This window comes from Phasianus colchicus, chromosome 1 (genome assembly GCF_987193195.1).
Source record: "Phasianus colchicus chromosome 1, bPhaCol1.hap1.1, whole genome shotgun sequence".
Lineage (NCBI taxonomy): Eukaryota > Metazoa > Chordata > Aves > Galliformes > Phasianidae > Phasianus > Phasianus colchicus.
The window spans coordinates 25,760,664-25,780,985 of record NC_143436.1 but is presented as its reverse complement, the minus strand read 5'-3'; the positions used below and the strand labels follow the sequence as shown (position 1 = coordinate 25,780,985).

At 41.5% G+C, this 20,322-nt stretch overlaps 1 protein-coding gene across 1 annotated transcript; it reads left to right on the top strand.

The window, feature by feature from the left end:
- The first annotated feature begins 7,338 nt into the window (after positions 1-7,338).
- Positions 7,339-15,426, top strand: CAV2 (caveolin 2). Its single transcript, XM_031615485.2, has 3 exons — positions 7,339-7,558; positions 7,647-7,834; positions 13,907-15,426. Exons 1-3 carry the CDS (start codon positions 7,412-7,414, stop codon positions 14,055-14,057), a joined length of 486 nt encoding a protein of 161 aa, XP_031471345.1. The 5' UTR covers positions 7,339-7,411; the 3' UTR covers positions 14,058-15,426.
- The last annotated feature ends 4,896 nt before the right edge of the window (positions 15,427-20,322 follow it).

The window sequence follows — 20,322 nt, the reverse complement described above, 5'->3', positions numbered from 1 at the left end:
ATGCTTGGTCAAGGAACCAAAATAAACCTGGAGCTGCTGAAATGGAAAACAGAATGAGTCATAATCCAAGAAATGCCTCAGGCTTGCCATGCTCTCAGTGCAATATGTCAATATAATCTAATAAACTTGCTATTAAAAAGGTTTGGACTGCCTAGCTTATGTTCTAGATAGTCATCAACACACACACACAAAATGTATATGCATCTCCATGTATATGCTTCTGTATTTCGGGAATGAGGCAGAACAGATGCTTCCCAGCTGCTTCCTTGGAAGAGCCCTGGGAACTCCCCCAGAAGCCTCCACCCACCTGTGCTGGTCTTTAAAGGAATAAAAAACTCAGGTTGAGGACAAATTGCCCCAAAGGACATGATGGGGCCTAGGTCTCTGGAGTGGCCTAGAATCCAGAGTGTCACCTGGATTGTTTTACCATACATAGCTTGGGCACAGTCACTAAGCACTTGAACATTCTGCCCTTATTCCCAAAGGTTAAGCTGGAAAAACTGCAGCTCCGACTTGTTTCAGCCAGAGGGATAACAAGCTTCTCACCAGAGGGTGGAGATCTTTATAGAGAATTCTTTGTAAAGTGGAAGAGAAGGAAGACACAGAAAAGTGATAAATAGCAGTAGGGAAAGGATGTGAACACACACGCACACAGTATTCAGCAACAAACTGAAGCAGTCTACAGAAAATAAAATGGACACACCTCCAGTTGGCATAAATAGGAGCAGCTGAGGCCAAGCACATTTATTTTAACTAACCTTAAAGCTAAAATGCCTGAGAGAGCCCATAGTAATAGCAGATAGAAAAGCTAAATACAGCCTGTGAGGTAACAAAACAAAACAGTCTTGAGCTGTTTTCACAAACACATCAAGTCAAAGAGAAAGAAGGTGAAAATCTATCTTTGTATGACCTTACCCTCCGTGTGCTTGCCAGGAATTTTACATGCAGTTACAGTCATCTAACTATCAAAAAGACCAGGGGAGAAAATGGAAAGAGTCCAGAAAACAGCAAAAAGGACCAGAGAGCTGGAGAGACAGACACATAGTGAGTGATTAAAATAGAACTGGATTCTGAAGACCTTGGCAATATGACAAGGAAAAGAGATAGAGTAATGCACAGTTTGAAAGGCATAAATACAAAAGGCAAGGGACTTTTATGGCAAAAGAGGAAGAGCAAAGAAATAGTAACTAAATAAGAGAAGAAAATAGTATGCTGGACATCCAAAACAGACTGAGCACTTTCTCAGGCATGGGAGATGTAAAAGATCTACAAGGATTAACGTAGGACTGACAATGTTTTCTTCTCTCAAACCTGTCTGTAGCAGGTCTCTTAAAACCTTATTCCTCATTGTTCACCTCCAGTACACAATGCTGCATGCTATTAAGACAACATAGCTGGTATTTCATTTAAGGATCATCTAGCTCTGGTCAAAGCAGCTTTGGAGAACAAGCTGAACAAAATGATCTCTAACTACCCACTGTTCTCTGCTGTGTCTCCTACCACTGCTATCACCAAACACTAACTCTGAAAGACATCTTAAGATGCGAGCATCACACTTGTTGAACCCACTGGGTGCTGCAGACTCACTTAGGCAAGTTTCATTATTCCATCTGGATTTAATAAAAAGTTATTTGAAAGACAGAAAGAGAAAAAGCATGTAGAATTGGAAGGGAGCAGCATGGAGGGGAAAAAAAACCTAAAAAACAAACAACTGGAGAAACCAACTGAAGAGGAATCAGAGTTCACCAGACTTTATCACTTGCACTCTGTCTATAAAGTAACTTTGCATTCATTGTCCTCCTGTCTCTTTTCTTAGCACAATGTGGACAGAGCAAAACACTATAATAGGCACACATTCATACATACAATACAAACATACTTTCATATATATTAAAGACACACATGTGGTAGTTGCATAGACAACCACCAATCTAAAATCCAAATGATACTAGAGAATTCTTACAGAGAGAAGACACGTAACCAAGTGTATCTTCAAGAAGATTTGACTCAATTTGATTCAACTAATTACACTGATTTGAGTCAAATCATTTAGCAAAAATGCTAATTGCTCACATGGTCAACAAAAGTTATCCAGGTGGATAACAGAGTCTTTCTCTCCTGGACTCTCATCTCAGTGCAGTTTTCAAAGTAGAACTTTTTAAATTGCACGACCTTTAAAAAGGCATTCTGAAAATTCTACTATCCCCAAAGCAGCGGCCATTTTTTGTAAAGGAAATTTTTTTATCTCAAAAATGACTTAATGATTAATTTACCAAAAGAAGTCAAGATTCAAATAAGTCACCCAAGCAAGTCACTATAAAAAGACAGGAAACATTTTAGGGAAAAGAAAAAAAAAAGTGCCAACAACAAAATAACACAACAGTAGAGTTTGTGAAGCACTCCTTGTGCAAGTAAAAGTCCCTTATGAGCCCTAATTGTAGGACCGGCCAATGCTTTAGAAGGGAAAAACTCATCAGTTTTCTACTAAGCCATTCTAAAAGTAAACTCTGAATAGGAATGGAAAGTTATTTTTTCTATATTTTAGCAACAAACAAACAAATAAATAAATAAATTTCTTTTTTCAAGGATTGAATTAATTTATTGCTGAGAATGTCCTAAGTTCCTTGGAGACGTTCTGTCTCATCAACATACTGCAAACAGAGCAAAAATGCATTCTTAGGATAAGTACTTTATCAGATCACAAGAATTTTTTGTAAAGGCACAAGAACTGCACAAGAGAATGACCTAATTCAAGCAAAACATCCTCAGTATTTCCCCTCCACATCCAACGTATGAGAAAAGCAGAAACCTGTGAAAAGATCAAAGAGCATTCAGTATACGTTGTGAGATACTCAGCTGCAGGAATCATCTGGAAAATTCAGTGGTAGTAAACGGCTGAAGTGTGGTTTAGAAATGCAAAGTAAACCATGCTAGTCTAAATCAAGACATTGTCACTTTTAGAGTCAAATTTCAGCAGGACAGCTTTCATAAACTGCTCTGAGATGTATGTGATCTGTTTGCTGAATAGATTGGAATCTGCACCTCCAGAAGAAATTAGTAAGATTTAAAACAATGACAACAAAAAAAGAATTCCAAAGCCCTGAAGCTTGTGGCAGATATTGAAGAGTTCCAAGGGTTTGTTTTTCATTTTTTTTAAACTCTCCATCAACAACTGCACACCACTCAGCAATTCCCAGTCATCATCAAGATACTAGCACCCTGCAAAGCAATGATCCATTAATAAAAGCATAAAATAACCATTAAGAGAGCCCTCATTAAACCAGAGCATCTAGGAATCTTCAGCAAATGCACAGCAACCCAAGCTAAAGAGCAGGACTCTGCATCACAGAAAGCTAAACCTCGAATGTTTCCAACAGACGATGGCCAAACAGCTACTCCTTTTATAATGACTTTCCATCAGAATCCGTGGCTTAACTGTTGGCTGCTCAAACAGAAATCCCTGTCTGCTCTTTCCCACAAGTCACACCATCACCAGGGCTGTTTACACATCTCTTCCACCATAGCCCTTTTCCTTTTTCAACTTAGCAGGCCTTCAGAGCAAGCTCTGAGGTTTGATCAGCATTCAGTTCTGGTTTCATGCTCTATCAAACTTTAAGAGTTACCATATTTTATCAAGCCACCACAGCAGTAGCTGTTTGAAGACCGTGCTGTAAGGTTGAATGAGAAGTTTTTCTGTTGCAATCTTGGAGCACCAACAGGCACAGCTGTCAGTCAGAGCTTTCTATACCTTACATTCCTGTCCCAACTTTTTACAACATGCAGCTGGCCCACTTAGCACAAATCTGTCTTAAATACCTTCTTCATACCCAATATGTAAGCTTCAACATACTCAAGCACACAGGCAAAACTGTAACAATCCCTGTCCTTCTGTAAATCTTGAAGTATGTATCACACGTCACTCAGCTCCAGTGTCCAGGCTGGGACCTCTCCCACTAAATTGCCATTTTTTCAGCATTCAAATCCCTAATAGCTCTGCTGATACCTATAAAGTGCAGTGAGAAGCAAAAATTATAATAATGATGATAATTAAAAGAAAAAAAGAAAACATGAATTATGAAAACACACGGAAAGCATTTCAAGAGTTCTACTGATTGGAGAAATGAAACAAGATACAACTAAAAAATGTCTCACCCCTGCTCCCTCTGCTATTCCCCATGCTTTCCATCTCCTCACAGAACTGAATTTCCACTGTTGCCATAAAGCAACAAACTCTCTCACCTCCGCTCCAGAGCTAATTTGAGCACTAACTGGTAGATCAGCAAAACAGTAACTCAGTAGCCCTCATGGGAGCACTTGCTTTCTTCCCTTCTCATATTAGACATCAGAGGCTATGCTGAAAGTTATTATAAATATCTTTATTCTCTCCAGCCTGGCTTGGCTGAAAGATATGCAGAAAATCCTAAAATGATTTCTGCAACAAGTTTTTGACCTGAATACATTTATCACATCATCTCTACTCAGATTCTGTAAGCAGCTTTCACCCTAACACATACACAAACTTTCTTCATAGAAGCTTTTGGCTTAAATTCAGCAGAGTAGGATAGAATCTGGCAAAATAAATATAAATGTTTAGCTGTGGCTTCCATTTGTTTATATTGATTGATCACTGAAGGCAGCAAAATTTGCACTCCATGGGGAAAAAAACTACAAGAAAAGCAACTGAGAACAAGAGAGTCTCTACACAAGGCCAGGACCCACTTGTCCTTTTCCTTGCAACAAGTCAAGAGTTACTGGTTCAGTGGTGGCAAACTACCATATATATATATAACACAGCCACTTTTGGTAAAAGTCTTCCACCAGTTTTTCTTATGCATATATTTCAAAATATAGTGTGTGTGTGTATATATATACATACACATACACATGTATCTGCAAAAATAGCTAAATCAATACAATGTGATGAAGTTTTCAGCTTGAACCTCTCCATATGTATCAAATCTGAATATGAAATCTATCTACTCAGAAATCTTAAAAAAAAGAAGAAAAAAAAGATTCTAATCCATCCCTTTAAAGTCTGAGAGCTACCATTTTAAGTCATCTTGCACATTCCTGAACGCTACACAAATTTCTTCATTGTACCTGCTTCCTTCATATGGATTTAGATCCAGGCACACATTTCTCAGAAGAAAACTTGGGAAAGGGGGCTGAAAAAAGGCTGCACCTTCCCCATTCCTACTGCCTTGTTCATTTCTTGAAATCTCAGCTGTTCAGCTTCCTCTCCCTCCCACTCTTTCCTTGTGTTCACCTGAGGGCTGCAGCCATTCTGCTCACACCTCACTTGCAATATTCACTAAACACTCAGAACCCAAATGACATTTTGTGTCCCATCAGCCCATCTGCGAAGCAGTAGTAGCAATAATTCCCCAGTTATGTCATAAAGATGTGAAGATCGTCTTCTCATAGCTACTTAAAAGTTTTGAAGATTTTCCATACTGACTTTAAAAAGAAAAAAACTTACTCAAAGCACACTTCAGCTGAAAGCCCAATGAGATTACAGGAGAAACTAACATAATTTCTTGTCCTTTATCTTTGAAAATGTAAAAATTAATACGATAAGCATGACACAATCATTTTAGATGAGGTAAGAAATACATACTTTTAAAAGGGGAAAGAAAAGGGAAAGAGGCAGAAAATCTGAGAACTGAACTCAACCAGACAAGCAGAACAGACTAGATAAGACCCAACTGCACATTATTCAGGGTCTTGTTGCAAAGATTGGAGAACTCTCTGAAATGCAAAGTATAACCATGTAAGCTTTTGCCAAAAGCCATATAACTGACATCCTTGCCATGTTCAGGAAAGATAGTCTCTATTTGTATATAAAACACTACAATAATCAAAGTCATGCTCAAAGTTTAAACAGGAACATCCTTATAAAACAAAGGCTGAACTGACTTGACATTTTGCAATAAAATTACACATTGGTTAGAGGCTAAATGTAACCAACTTAACCCGTTCTTTGCCACTGACAAGTATGTCAACTTTTTGGATGAGAACTTTCTTCTTCCAAAAAGCTGTGTGTGAGCCGAGACATTTCCCCTTCTGCTGCACTTCACTCCTTAGAGAAATTGTCATGAACATTCACGGTGCTTCTTCATAATCTTTCTCCAAAACAGTTCTTAGAACTCTCTTTTCAACAAAGGAGCAGCTCCCATACACAAAAGTTAAAAAAAATAACTGCTGGGCAGAAGGATCCTGAAGGATGTCTGAACCTCAAGCCTGTCAGCTGGCCTTTTTGTTCCTCCCACTCACTGAAAAAAAAAAAAAAAAAAAAAGAGGAACTGAGAGGTAGAAATGAAGCTCAAAAGTCTATCCTGAGTCATCACTCTGTTTCTTTGCTTGTATTTAAACCAATTGAAAACTCCTGCTTGCGAGCCTTTAAAGCTAATGAGCCACAGCCAGACTGCTGGATAGAAACCATTTCTGTGACACCAGGATCTCCAAACTCATCAGCAGGGGAGGAAAAAAGCATCAACGGGAGTTACGCAGAGTTGTGAAGCATTTCTGTGGAAGGTATCCGGTCAAGAACAATGCAGCGCGGTCCAGAGCATTGTGTTTGGTGATTTCCTACCCAAACCTTGCAGTTATTTTTGTATCACTTTCCTGTGTGCTCCTCTCAGCTTAGGGCTGCTCTTAATTTAATGCAGTGGTGAATATTAAAGAAAATTACCAGTGCTGGGTTTGTTTTAATTCAAGAAGCCTTGATCACTGATTAGCAATGTCACTTCTGTTCCCAAGAGAGACTGTGGCTTCTGAGGAACGCGCTTCTGACTGCGCCCGAGCTCAGCTCATACATCAGCACTGTCAGTGCCTCCAGCAGTCCTTACAGGAACCTGTTTGCTTTTATAGGGCACTCTTAGGCTTAAACCACGTAAACGGTACGAGCTGACAGGACACAACAACAGCTTGTAATGATGGATGCACGATCTCACTGTGGGAGACACAGGCGGTTTGCGGAATACCGAGTGTCAGACAAGTTACGGATGCACGCTGGGCAGGGAGCCGCGGCGTGCAGCTCCGGCCCCATTCCCCCTAAGGCTGCCTGCGGGCAGCAACACGGCTCCCGGCTCAGCTCTGCCCGCTCTGCGCCGTTCCGTGCCACGCACGCCCGCTGCCGCTCAGCCCAGCCTCGCGTGAGCCCGCAGCGGCACCGCTCAGCACCGCGCCCGGACGGAAGGCCGGCACGCGTCGCGCCCCCCGCCCCGCGCCGGGCCCGCCTCAGCGCCGCCGTCTCTCCGGATGCCGGGTGCCGGTCCCGGCGCAGGCCTCGACGCGGCCCTACGGGGCGTGGCCGGGCCTCCCCGCACCGCTCCGCCCCGGGCCGGCGGGGCCGCGGTGCCGGGGGCGGTGGACGGGGCAGGGCGGGAGCCGGGCAGCGCGGGGCAGCGCCATGGGGCTGGAGACGGAGAAGGCGGACACCCGCATCTTCATGGACGACGACAACTTCCCGCCGGGCGGCCCCGAGCCGTCCGAAGCGGAGAAGTGCCCGGAGGACGCGCTGGAGCGGGACCCCCGCGGGCTGAACGCCCACCTCCAGGTGCCGGGCGGGGCGGTGGGGGCGGCGGGGCCGGGAGCGGGACCGGGCGGCGGCGGCTGACGGCCGTCGGGGCTGTTCGCTTTTCCAGCTGGGCTTCGAGGACGTGATCGCCGAGCCCGAGCTCACCCACTCCTTCGACAAGGTGTGGATCTGCAGCCACGCGCTGTTCGAGCTCAGCAAGTACGTGCTGTACAAGCTGCTGAGCCTGCTGCTCGCCGTGCCGCTGGCCCTGGTGTTGGGGATCGTCTTCGCGGCGCTCAGCTGCCTGCACATCTGGTGAGTGCGTGAGGCGCGGGGCGGCGGGCCGGGGCTCTGCCGTGCCGCCTCTGTGCCACCGCCGCCGTGACGGCCTGCGGGCGGCTCTGCCTGCTGGGCTGCTGATGGGAGAGGAATTAAAATGACTCTCTGTCCGTGATTCAACTCCATGCTTTGATCTTAGCAGCTTTCCCGTCTGGGTGAGCTCCTGTTGCTGTTTGTGGGGCACCTTGCCTGGCTATTGATCGCTTGCTTTTGTAAACCGGTGTTCAGACAGTGTTAAAACACGTGTACTGTAATTGAAGGGCCCGTGCAGCAGCATTTCTTACACCAGACTCGTTTGCTCACAGAGTGAAGAAAGCTTCAGGGGGCCCAGCTCAGTCTTTCTTTGCCACTGTCACAAAGTCGGCTGTCACTGCCTCGCAGCAGGTGCACAGCCATCTGCAGGTACGGTGCAGAGAACCCCTCCTGAGCCCAGGAAAGCCATGGCCGTGGTTCACAGACAAATACAGCAGCTCTCCAAAGCAGCAAAGCTGATGTACTTTATACAGAAACTACTGGTGAAATATTGCGAGCCCAGAGAGGCAGTTGATTGTGGAGAAGGAAGAGAGGAAAAGAATGATGCTGAGGAAGGAGAGTCCATCAGGCTGCACAAGAAAGCATGAATGCACGTGTGATCAATGTCATTCTTGCAAACCAGGGTTTCCCATATACATAAGTTTTGATCTATGCCTCATTTGCCTTGGCTAATATTGGTATCATGAAGAAGTCAGTAAGGAAGACAAAATGCTATCTGGAACTGGGAAACAAACTCGGTATAAATGCAATGGTTGTTTGAACCTCTGATTGCAATCTTTTGGTTGCAGATTTCCATTTTCAGAAGGAGAGTGGAAATTTGGGTTGATGGCATTGTTAGGAGCTGCTTCAAAACCTGACTTGACTTAGATTTTGGAGCATGCAGACTCTGCAGTAGGGAGTTGCAATATAATTTAGAGCTGCTACTTCGCTGGGCCTCAAATTATTATGGACATTTTATAGTGGGCCTAGACTTTCATATCAGCCAGTGGTCACTGTGCTGTAATGTACCAGAACTGCAAAAGGATATGGTGGACATACGGATTTCCTATAGTGAAATGTCTGTGGAAGAGTTCATTGATGCTCAGTTTGTTCAGAATTATAACATTTAATGCTGCAGAATGATCTTATATCTGAATTTCACAGGCTGGATATGTGGACACGAGTTCCACTGAACAGGACTCAGAGGTCAATTTCTATTTGTGCAAGCAGTCCCCAGTGACTCTGTCAGGAACTGTGGTTCCCAGTACATCCGAAATAGAACTGAGTGAATGTGGCACTTGATTTTGAAAAGTTTCCCTTGACTTTCTGCAAACACACTTGTCTCCCCAGCAACTGATTTTCTGTGCCTAAGTTCACTGTCAGTATGGAGTTGATCTTTCATTTTGCTCTTGCACCTGGATAGGTGTGAGAGAATCACATAGCTCAGGAGTGCTGTCTGCATCCCCTTGGACCCTACCCAGTTGGTAGCACAGTATAGTCTGGTCATCCCACAAACACAGCTTGGATTTGTTCCAGCACAGCATTTGAGCACACTGATGTTATGCTAACTTATTTCTGCAGCTCCCAGTGTTCCAGATTTCTTGGGATTAAGGAATTCAAAGTCTCTGTGTTTGGGAGGATAGTACAGAAGCAACTGATACCAGAGGCATTAAAGGGACCCTAAACACTGGTTCCCGTGTAAGCCTGTTGGGTCTGTAAAAATATCAACTCCTTGTTTTGTGGTTGCGAGGATGGGAATTACATTATAATTCTGTCTTCAGCTGTTTAAACATCATGGGAAAGCTCTGGGCACTCCCTCCCACATGGGTGTCTACAGGAGGGCTTATCAGAATCTCTGTGCCTCATTTGCAGCATCCAAACCACTGAGATGTTGACATTGATCAGTTGCAGGGGAGCCTTTCCTAAGAATAAATTAGAAGCTGTTTGAACAACACTTGGAAGTGCCAGGGAACAAAACTCTGTTGATAGTCACACACACCTTGCAGTTTTGTCAACATGCTAAAAATCCACTGAAATCTGACAGCATTCCTCGTGCACCAAGGATTCTTCATGATTTGCACCCATTGTGTCTGATAGTAAATGTTGTCTTTCATCAGAAAAAAAGAGCACTAAAAAGGGAAGTGAACACATGAGACCTGTGGAAAGCAAAAAGAAAACTTCAGTTTTCATTGCGACCTATTAAAAGTGAACATACTTAGGTTCTGTTCTCATATTACTTAAGCTAAAATCCAGATTTACACTGCCTGGCAAAAGATACTGAAGCTAGCATGACCTACATACAAGCTACTTCAAGGAAGGCCACTTCTCTACACGGCTTCTCTCTTAGTGATGATCTTACTGCAGCCGATACACTCGAAGTTGTCAGACCAACTTTAACAGCTATCTGTGAATATCCGAACAACCTTTTAAACATGTCCCTAGACTGAGGCTGTTAAAATTATTGATTTTTTAATACGAGCAGAACACTGCTGGTTTTCCCGGCAGCCCATGCAAAATCATGATCTCTGTGGTTGATCCAGAGATGAATTCTTGTTCCAAGCCACATGTTGGCAGCCTCTTGAATTTCACATATGCTTTTTTGTAGTCTTATCTGTAAAATGTCTCATTATATATTTATTCTGAGAATTGATGATGCATCATTTGAGAATCTGTAACTTCAGGTTGGAGATGAGCTCTAAAACACAAGGAGTCATCCAGCTTTGTGTTCTTGTAATCAGCTTGAGTAGCAGATACTCAAAGCTCCTCTTCACATAAGCTTCCGTTCACAAATGTAGCCAGGGCATACACACAGAGGAGCAGATTTGAATGTGCATCATCTAAACTCTTTCTCTGCAACTCCATTTACATGGCTGTTTGCTATCATATTCAACCCCAAAAATCTCCCTGCTTGGCTGTCTAAAATCAAAAGAAGTTACAGCACTGCTGTGCCACAAAGGCATACCACATAGTCTGATGTTGTCTTGGTATATACCCTTGTCCTCTGAAAAGGGAGTAGGTGGGTGTTGTCTTGTTTCTTTTTTAGTTTTGTCTTTTCCAGTCTACGTGAGTCTTGGAACATGAAATGGTTTTATTGTACTTTGTATACTGGGTTTGGGTCATGCAAAGCTTCAATGGTTATGGCTTTACTCATAAGTAGCCCAGTGGTTAGTGGGGCTTTACAAGAAGCTCTGAAACTGCTAGCTCATTTTCAGCAATCTATATTTGCTTATACTGTAGTGCCATGCAAAACAAAATCATGATGTAGTACACACGCAAGCCTGGAACTGGATAGTTTAAGCACTGGATGGTTTAGTATTTGAAAAATGTCATTAAGATTTGTCTGAGATTCCATTTTTAAATACTTCACAGGAGATGTGATTTTTAACTATAAAGCAGGAATCTGGATTAGCAGTGAATGACTGCTGCAATACATTGTCCAGCTCCATGAAAAGTTGAAGTACCTCCTCAGAAAATACCGTTGGATGGATATTTTATAACATATATGTACAGTGTGATTCAAAGACAGGTTACATGAGTAGTTGAAATGCTCTGATTGTTCGTCAGCTTAGATACCAAATTCAGAAAAGCTTTATTTTATTTCCCAGTGCTCTACTGCTCTACCAAGAGTAGCTCCAAAATTGCAGTAAATGTTGATATCCTTAGGATATGTATATTCTGAAAGTAAGGAAAACTAAGACTGACTTTTATTTTAAAATTGAAAGCTGCTTGCGTTCTGCTGTTTTTTGTATGCAGTATAGCATAAATATGGATAATGTGTTAAAAGATTAAAAAACATTACCAAAACATTTTTATATTTATTGTATATAACCTTATTGAGAGATGTTGAGTTGTGGATGATCTCTATAGCAGTTGCATGTAGTATGATGGCTGTTTTCCCAGCCTTCCTTAATGAACTCCTGGTGATTCGCTGCAACTTGCTGTGAAGGTTTTACGTAACGTGGTATTTGTTTAGGTTGTAGTTTGTGTGGTCCTGTTTATGGATGATCCAATAGAAATGTAGGCTTTCAGTAGAAACATAGGCCTTTCTGCTCCCCTGCAGATGAATTAGATTGGGGGAAAAAAGAAAGGAGGAAAGAAAGAAAAAAAAAAAAAAGCAGACCAAATTAAATTTAGATGGCAGCAGAGGAGCAGTATTAGCAGTTCGTAAACTAAGTGAAATGGAAAATGGGTGAAGTCAATACAAGCTGAGTAGCTACTTCTGGTGTTTTCCCTGTGTTGGAGAAGTTTTTTGCCTTTGCATTATTGATGTTCATCAACTTTATCATGAAGCCCTTATTTTATTTTCTATAAATCATCTATTCTATATACAGTGATACTATAAGTGATTAATAAACACGCAGTTTACAGAGTTCAGTTTAAGACTACAGATACGTGTTCCAGTAGCACTCACAGTTCTATGTGCTGTGTGTTTTACTAGCTATTTCAGCAGAGACAAAGAAAGAGAAGGTTTTAGAAAAGCTATTCTTGTTTAAATCCATCTGGGTTAGCTTGGAGTGCAGCACAGACATGGTAGCATACAGCTTGCACTGTACGATTAAAGCAAGAATCCAGATCTACATTGAAAATAATTCTTTCATTCTTACTCTTCAGGTATCGAAGCTTTAATTTTTTTAATGCAACAGTTGCTTGTCTGTTTGTTTTCTACACTGTTATTCTGAGTAGTACTCACTGGAAATACACAGTATTTACTTAGATATTTTTCAGACATGTGACAGAATAATAAATATTTTGCCTATTACTTCCAACCAAAGTCAGTGAGAGTTCTGCAGCTGAATTTTGTGGAAGCAAGACTGGGATCTTAAATCTTGAATGCAGCAGCAAACTGGAGCAGCTCATTATCTCTATCAAATGGATGTATAGCTTCTTCTGCCTCATGTAGGAAATAAATACATTAAACATGGTGCAGAGATCTTTGAGAACCTTGTTCTAGTGTGACTTCAGTATTATATATGTTATGCGTACATGTAATTTGTTTGCACCCAAGTAAGAACACACAGCTTAGTGAAATGGCCAGGGTTTGGGCCAGGAAGTGGTGAAAAAAAGAGAATAATCAGTGCTGATGTGGTCATTGATTTTGCATGTGGCAGCCCTGGTGCACCAGCTGTGTGCACACGCCTGGCTCATCTCTGCTGTCAGTGAGCTTAGCTTAAGCCACCACTAATGACATTGCTTTGGAGTCAGGACATATGGAGAGCATACATGGATGATTTCTGTGCTTGGCAGACTGAAAGCACAATTCTTTCAAGCATGCAAGGAGATAAAAAGATCTTTTCCCTCAACAAGAGTTTTGACTTTGTTCTGCTTTTTTGTTACTCACCTGTAAGTGAAAAGCTTCACAGTATCAACAAGATGCCATATATCAGAGGTCTGGCCTGTCTCTGTACTATAGCAATAAAATGCATTTCAGTATTGCTCTACTGTTTCTGTGTTGCTGTAACAACTTTAACATTGGTCTTGGATTGGCAGGAATGAAGTATGAATGGCAAGAGGTGTGTGTGCGTGTGTGTGTGTGCACACAAGAGAGACAGAAAAGAAGCACCTGAAGAGACATCAGAGCAAGGGACACAAGAATGCCCTGAAGGGATCATAAAGAGCTCTGTTCCCAGGTGATCAAACTGGGAAATGTATGATTTCTGTCAAGCCCTAAAGACCCCACTCCTGACTCATTAAGGGACCCATCCTTAACCACAAGTTGCAGCATCACCTCCAGCAGCATGAGAGAACAGGAAAATGTTCATCCCTATTGCAGGCATGCCCAAAAGTTAGCTCAGTGTTGCCAGTTAGGAAGAAGCAGAGACATGACGAGGGCTGACAAGCTGTTGTGCACAAGTGAGCCGAGACAGAGGAGCGTGTAGGTTATGGTACTTATGTAGGTGTGAGGCTGTCAGTGAACAAAATCACTGGAGAATGACTGCAAGATCCCTTCCTTTTCCATAAATAAGCACTTTTCTTCTCTCAATTGCCCTATGCTATGGCAACAGTAATCTCACAGATCTTCCATTTGCTCTTTTACAGGATTGTGGTGCCTTTTGTGAGAACCTGTCTCATGGTCTTGCCTTCAGTGCAAACCATATGGAAGAGCCTGACAGATGTTTTCGTTGCACCATTCTTTCATAGCGTAGGCCGATGCTTTGCCATGGTTAATATACATCTGGATCAAGAGTAACTGTCAGGGTTGCAACACTGCTGTAATTGTAGATGGTGTTATACCTCTTTCTAATGTAACATGCAAGCACTTACCATTCATTCCAACCTGTTAAGATGATAATGGCTGGTTAAGTGGGAACATGCTATTATTCTAAAACTCATTTATTTTCAGGGAATGAATTTAAGACTAAGTAGGCAGTTTTCATATCTAACTATTTTAACAGCAGAATAAACGTGGAGTATGTTGGCAACACTTTATTTTAATGGTACGTTGATTGCTGGATTACAGAAAAAATCTCTTAAAGGTTTAATTGCCACCATTGTGATGACTATTGGCATTATTACAAGAAATATTTAAATTAGTAGGCTGAGATACTCTGGGTGAGAATGATCTCTGGGGTTTCAAATTGATTTCACTGCAATTCCTACAGGGATCATTTTTGGCTCTCACTATGCTAGATGATGTTGTCAGCCCATTATTATCTGCATTTAAAAAGAAGGGCACGATGCATAAGCATACGGAGAAGTTAACTCTTCCATAATTCTCCTGTATTGGGGAAAAAGCTCCCTAGAAGGTTATCCCTTAAAATAAGGTGTTACCTAATGATTTGGACTATCAGCTAATCTGTATATTTTATTTAATAAGAGGTTAACTTTGCTGTATATTTTGTACCTTTGTAAATGGCACTTGGTGAGCTTTCTTTGAAGCATTATTTCTATGGTATTTGAACTCTAACAAACTTACTAGGCAACAAGAGTGAGAAACTGCAAAAAAAATGACTTAAACTAAAATTTCAATGTATAAACTATGCAGATTTTTAAGCATTGCTGTGCAATTGTAGGATATCCATTATATATATAGTTGTGTGCAACAGAAAAGAGTATTTTTAACACAAGACTATGCAAAAGAGCTGGAAATACCTGTTTATGAGAAGTGTTTTTTTTTTTTTTTAATTAAAAATGGAAAGTAGTAAATGCAACCCTGCCTAATTCTGTGTGTTATCTGTGTGGACATTGTGATATTTAAAATGATGGATGCTACGCTGGCACTTTAACTAAGTAACAAGCTATTAAATAAGTCAAGTGGGTGTAATTGGTATCCTTGTCTAACTCCTTGTCTACTAACTTGACTCTCTATGTTGCTTATTCTACTTTAAAGCCTAACCCATAACAAAGCCCTTTTTCTGTCTGCACCTAATACAGCTTGTAAAGCAGAGTAACAGAACATATGCAGAGGTACAGTGAAGTTACATTAGCCTTCTAATGGGTTTATGCTGCTGTTTTTTCCTGCTGTTGTAAATGTTTGTATGATTTAGAATTTTATTTTCTAAAATGGTGTCACAGATTTCTTATCAAAAAGGACATATAATAAAATAATAAAAAAATCAGCTTTTTCCAATTGTCAACTTTATTTTTTCACATTTTTCAACTTTTTAAAAAGCTCTTAAAATGCTTAACAGTGTAGAATACTTCCAGAATGTGAGAGAGGGAAAATAAGTAGATAAGCATCAGTACTGTTCTGCTATTATCCACTGTATTCAGCTTGTAGAGGAAAATTATGTATCTCTTTGTGTCAAATTATGCCCAGACAGAATGTGTCTTTTCCAAGTCTTTTGGTGCAGAATTTTGGCTGCATCTCCCAAGCTTAATTCTTTTTAAGGGTGCATGCTTTATTTACAAATGAGCTGCAGAATTTCCTTACTCATTGGCCTGCAGAAGCTAGCTAACACTGCGTACTTTTTGCACATTAAGAACATCTTTCTACTTTAAGAACTTCTTTTCGATTTGCCACAGTTAGAGAGGGATTCGTATGGCTTTTGAAAACTGGACCCTAATGACTAATACACACCGAGACTTGTATGGAGTTTGGTCTTCTTGCAGAAGTTAGCTTATTCTTCAGATGTGTTCCTACCTTTCTTCTGTTAAAACTGAAGTATTTGTGCTGAAAATAAAGATTGATCAGGCCAGGCTTGACTTCTTTTGAGATTTTTTTCTTTTACAAATTCCAAGGATGTTTACAGATATTTTTCACACAAAAAAAAAATCCATATAATGAATTAATTAACCAAAAATGTGCCTTGAATCAGCACTAGTCTAAAAAGAGGTGGTCTAAAAGGAGGCCTATAAAACCCTGAGATACGAGAGAACTCAGGTGTGCATCCTACCTTGAGATTAAGGAAAAGTGTAGCCATTTAGGTTATATACTATTGCATGTATGCACTCAGTTGCTTACCAAAGTCATCCAGCTCTAGCTACCACAGAGAATAAAGGAGAATGATTTTCTCAGTTCTTTTGATTTTGAGCCTTTTTGTTTGTCATGAACTGGTTCTGTTATTGTGCATCTCCCCCAGACAGCACTGGATTCCAGCAATCGTGGACTTCAGGATGTGAAAGTTGTGATGTATGACAAAGTTCTGCCATAACTGATACCATCCATGGACAACAGGAATGGGTGCTGGCTCTAATCTGTGTTTGTAGATTTAGGATCTATTCCTTAAATTCATTTCTAATTGTTTTGAAACATGGACAAATGATACCAGCTGGCACTGGAACAGAAATGTGCTGGTAAAAGTTTAGGCAAAAGAGAGAATGCAGAAACTTAATCTCATTCTCTACTACAAATCTAGGAAAATTTGCATCTGATTCAGATCATCTGTTTTGAATTGTGCTCCCTCTTCCCCTCTGTGAAATGGGAAAAATATTGTTGCTCAAAGCGAGGGTAAACTTCCCATCATTAGGGCAGAGTTGTGAGGGTAAGTAAATGAAGTGTGAGATGTTCCAATTCTAACCTATTTTTTGTTACTGTAGACCTTACAAACAGCTGGAGATTCAGTTCTGTAATGTAAAATGTTCTGGTATTATGTTTGTCATTAGAGGTCACAAGTAACAGACAGAAATAACCCCATTTATCTTCATGGGCTTTTCTCTTTTAATTGACAGTGAAATCTAACCTGCCTCATTGTGAGAACATTTCCTTAAAATCCTTCTAATCTGACTGTAGAACTTAGATATTTGTATTTTATCTTTCCACACCCTACGTGTCCACCACAAAAATTGGCACAAATTCTTAAGAGAAACTTTGAGATCCTAATAAATGAAGGCCCTTCTCCACCTACCCAGAAAGCTCACCCAGACACCAACTGAAAAATTCAGAGCATCCCTGCAGCTCTGGGACTTCAGACCACACATTCACATTTAATGGAAGCCAAAGAATGGTAAGCTCATTATTTTTACAGGGTGTGATCTTTCCCCCACCTGCAGAGATAAAGCTAATGCTATTAAGCTGTACTAACTCTCTTTTAAAAATACATGAATAAAAACTTTTTTTTTTTTCAAAAAAATGAAAATGGAACACAATCAAATTCTGGACACTCTGCTGTGTTGTCTGTTAGCACGCTGTGTTCTTGAAGACCTCCAATGAGCACACAGAACCACCAGTTATGCACTGAGGTGCTTTCTTCATGCAAGGTTTTACAACTGAGGGGTGAATTATTGAGGCTATTTTTAACCTAGTGACACTGATATTCCAAAGATTATTTCAACAAAAAGAAAATGTCTTCTGTAGAGGCAATCCAGAGGAACTAGGATAGGTTCCGGCTCTGAATCATCCTCCTGAGAAGAGTTTCTGCAGTGATTAATGCAAAATGTTTGTTTTGGCTTGGGTCCTTTCCTCTGATGCATTAAAAAAAAATTGTTTCCTCTAAAAATTGTGCAGGCCTATGGAAGCAATCTAAGTATCTAAGCAGCGGAACAGGCTCTTCTCCACGTATCTCTCATAACCTCCTAGTTTAGATGTTAGGAGGAAATTCTTTACTCGGGGTGGTGATGCAGTGGCACAGCTGCCCAGAGAAGCTGTAGGTGCCCCAGCCCTGGAGGTACTCAAGGCCAGGTTGGATAGGGCTGTGGGCAGTCTGAGTTGGGGATGGCAACCTGCCTATGCCAGGGGGTTGGTATGAGATGGTTTTTAAGGTCCCTTCCAACCCAAACCATTTTATGATTCCGTAATTCTATGATCTCAGTGACAAAAAATCATATCTTATATAAGCCTCAGGGAGGGGGTGCTTGAGTCCCATGAGAGGGACTAGTTCTCAGATTGCTATTTCTACACAATGCAGTTAATAACATGCTAGAACTGGCTGAATGGCACAGAATAGTGTTGACACCAACCAGCATTCGTGGCCTAGCTCAAATGGACTTTGAACCTGATGATGAAAAGGCTTGAGAAAAGAATGACCCAAATTGCTCGAGTCTGGAAAAGTTAACCTTCAGCTGACAGAATTAAAGCTTTTGATCTATTTTCTGCACCAACCAAGCGCTTACAAGCTACCTTGATTGAAACCTATGGAGACTAGCTATAAGAAAAGATATACATACCTAACACAGGATTGAAATGATAGTCAGGCATTTAAATCCAGAACTGTAATCCCTGCCCAGATGCCACCCAGCTAGGAACATGTTTAAACTCAGGAGGCACCTCCCTTTCATGTAACCTTCCCTCAGTACCTACAGTTTTATTTTGGTCATGCCTAGAACTGCCCTTGTTTGAGCAACTTGGCATCTTACTCGCATCCAACCCCAATCAGAATCCCAAATTAAGGGAAGAGAATGCCTTGGTCACCTGAAAATACAGTGACTGCGTGTCAGCAGAGTGGGATACTTCCCAAAATATGCTTTCAAAGGAGTCCAAATGCATTAGCACACCTCAGATAGGCAAAATTGATCTCGGGTGTCTCAGTTGTTGGATTACACTTCTAGCCCCCAGGCTGTTGTGAAATGTGCTGTGGCAGCAGCACCTCCGTTTAAAAGGGAATCACTCATAGCTAGAGGTTATGAGAAGAAAGGAATGTGAGGACAGCTCACCATCTCTCCTGAGCAAATGTCTCCTCTGACACAAGGAACAAACAGGCCAAGTAACAAAAAAGCATGCATGAGAGACGGTCCTATATTCTGATATAGGACTGAGGCAAGGGCACCCACTTCAGAGGAAAAGCTCCGATTCTGTGAGTTGTAATTTAAACCATGGATAGCCTCCAGAGTGGGGACAGAATGACTGTCGTGAATCCTCTGAGACTGAAAGTCTGTACATTGTGCAATGAGGAAAGCACTGCTCTGCTCTGTGAGCCCATCCCAGTGCCTGTTATCACGCAGCAGGGTAAGTGCTGTATTCAGAGCTGATAAAAGCTCGCTACCAACAGCTCCAGCAGCTCAGGCCTTCAGCCAGCAAACCATCCAAAAATGCACATAAAAGGATGCACTTCAGCAGCTGAACAGAAGACACTAAAACCACAGTGATTTTCCTCTCCTAAGCCTTAGGTTTTGAAGCATGCTGCATAAGGAAGGCTGCTTTTGGGCAGGCTGTTATCTGACAGTCTCGCTGCTGCTGCAGCTGTACATAAGTACTGATCCTCAGCTGATTCCAATCTCTCTGGCATTGTCATGCAAGTATCAGGAGTATTGCTGAGACCATAATTGGAATAATTACACAACTTCAGGGGGAGGAGTGGAGTGAGAGGCAATGTTTGATACCAGACAAAGACACGCAGTGAGCAGCCATGCACATTTAGTTCAGCTTTGTGACTCATTTTCTGACACTATTTTTTGAGGAATTTTTTCCAATCCAATTTTTGCTTTTTGGAAGCTATGTTTCCTGCCAGTACCAAGGCTTTTCTTCTTATCAACATCAGAAGAACTGCTCCCATTTCGCACACGCTCAGCTCCATGTTTACAGTCAGCTCTCAATTAAGGCAATTCCAAGATCTAGGAGTTGAGTTAAAGCAAAACTTTGGAGCATAAAATGTTTTTAAAATTAGACTTGAAATGCAGTTGGTGTGATGGAAAAAGAAGGGCAGCGAGATGGCCAGCTAGTTAACACATATTCTCTTCAGCAGCTGTCCTGGGCTGCCAACAGTGCAGCACAGCTCAATGAGAAGAAGCTTGGGTGGCATTTGCAAGGCCAGTTTGGTGTCTGTGATCTGTGGCAATTTTAAGCCACTCCTGTGGCTTAATCCATTCACGGTAGGTAAGAGGGGAGCACAGCCTTTGAACTTTCAGAAGATTCCTGCAAGCCTTTGCCATGCCCTTTCCAGATGAGCTATCCTGCTCCTTTGCATGGCATCACAGCTCTTTGCAGAGCTCCTTCACTCCTCTGCTGGGATTCATCTCATGAAGTCTATCAGTTTCTCCTGCTCTCAGTATCTCTTTAACTGTAGCAGTCTTGTATGATTCAGAAACTTCTTCCAAAGGGTGTTGAAGTTCTGCAGAAACCATTCCAGGAATCATTACTG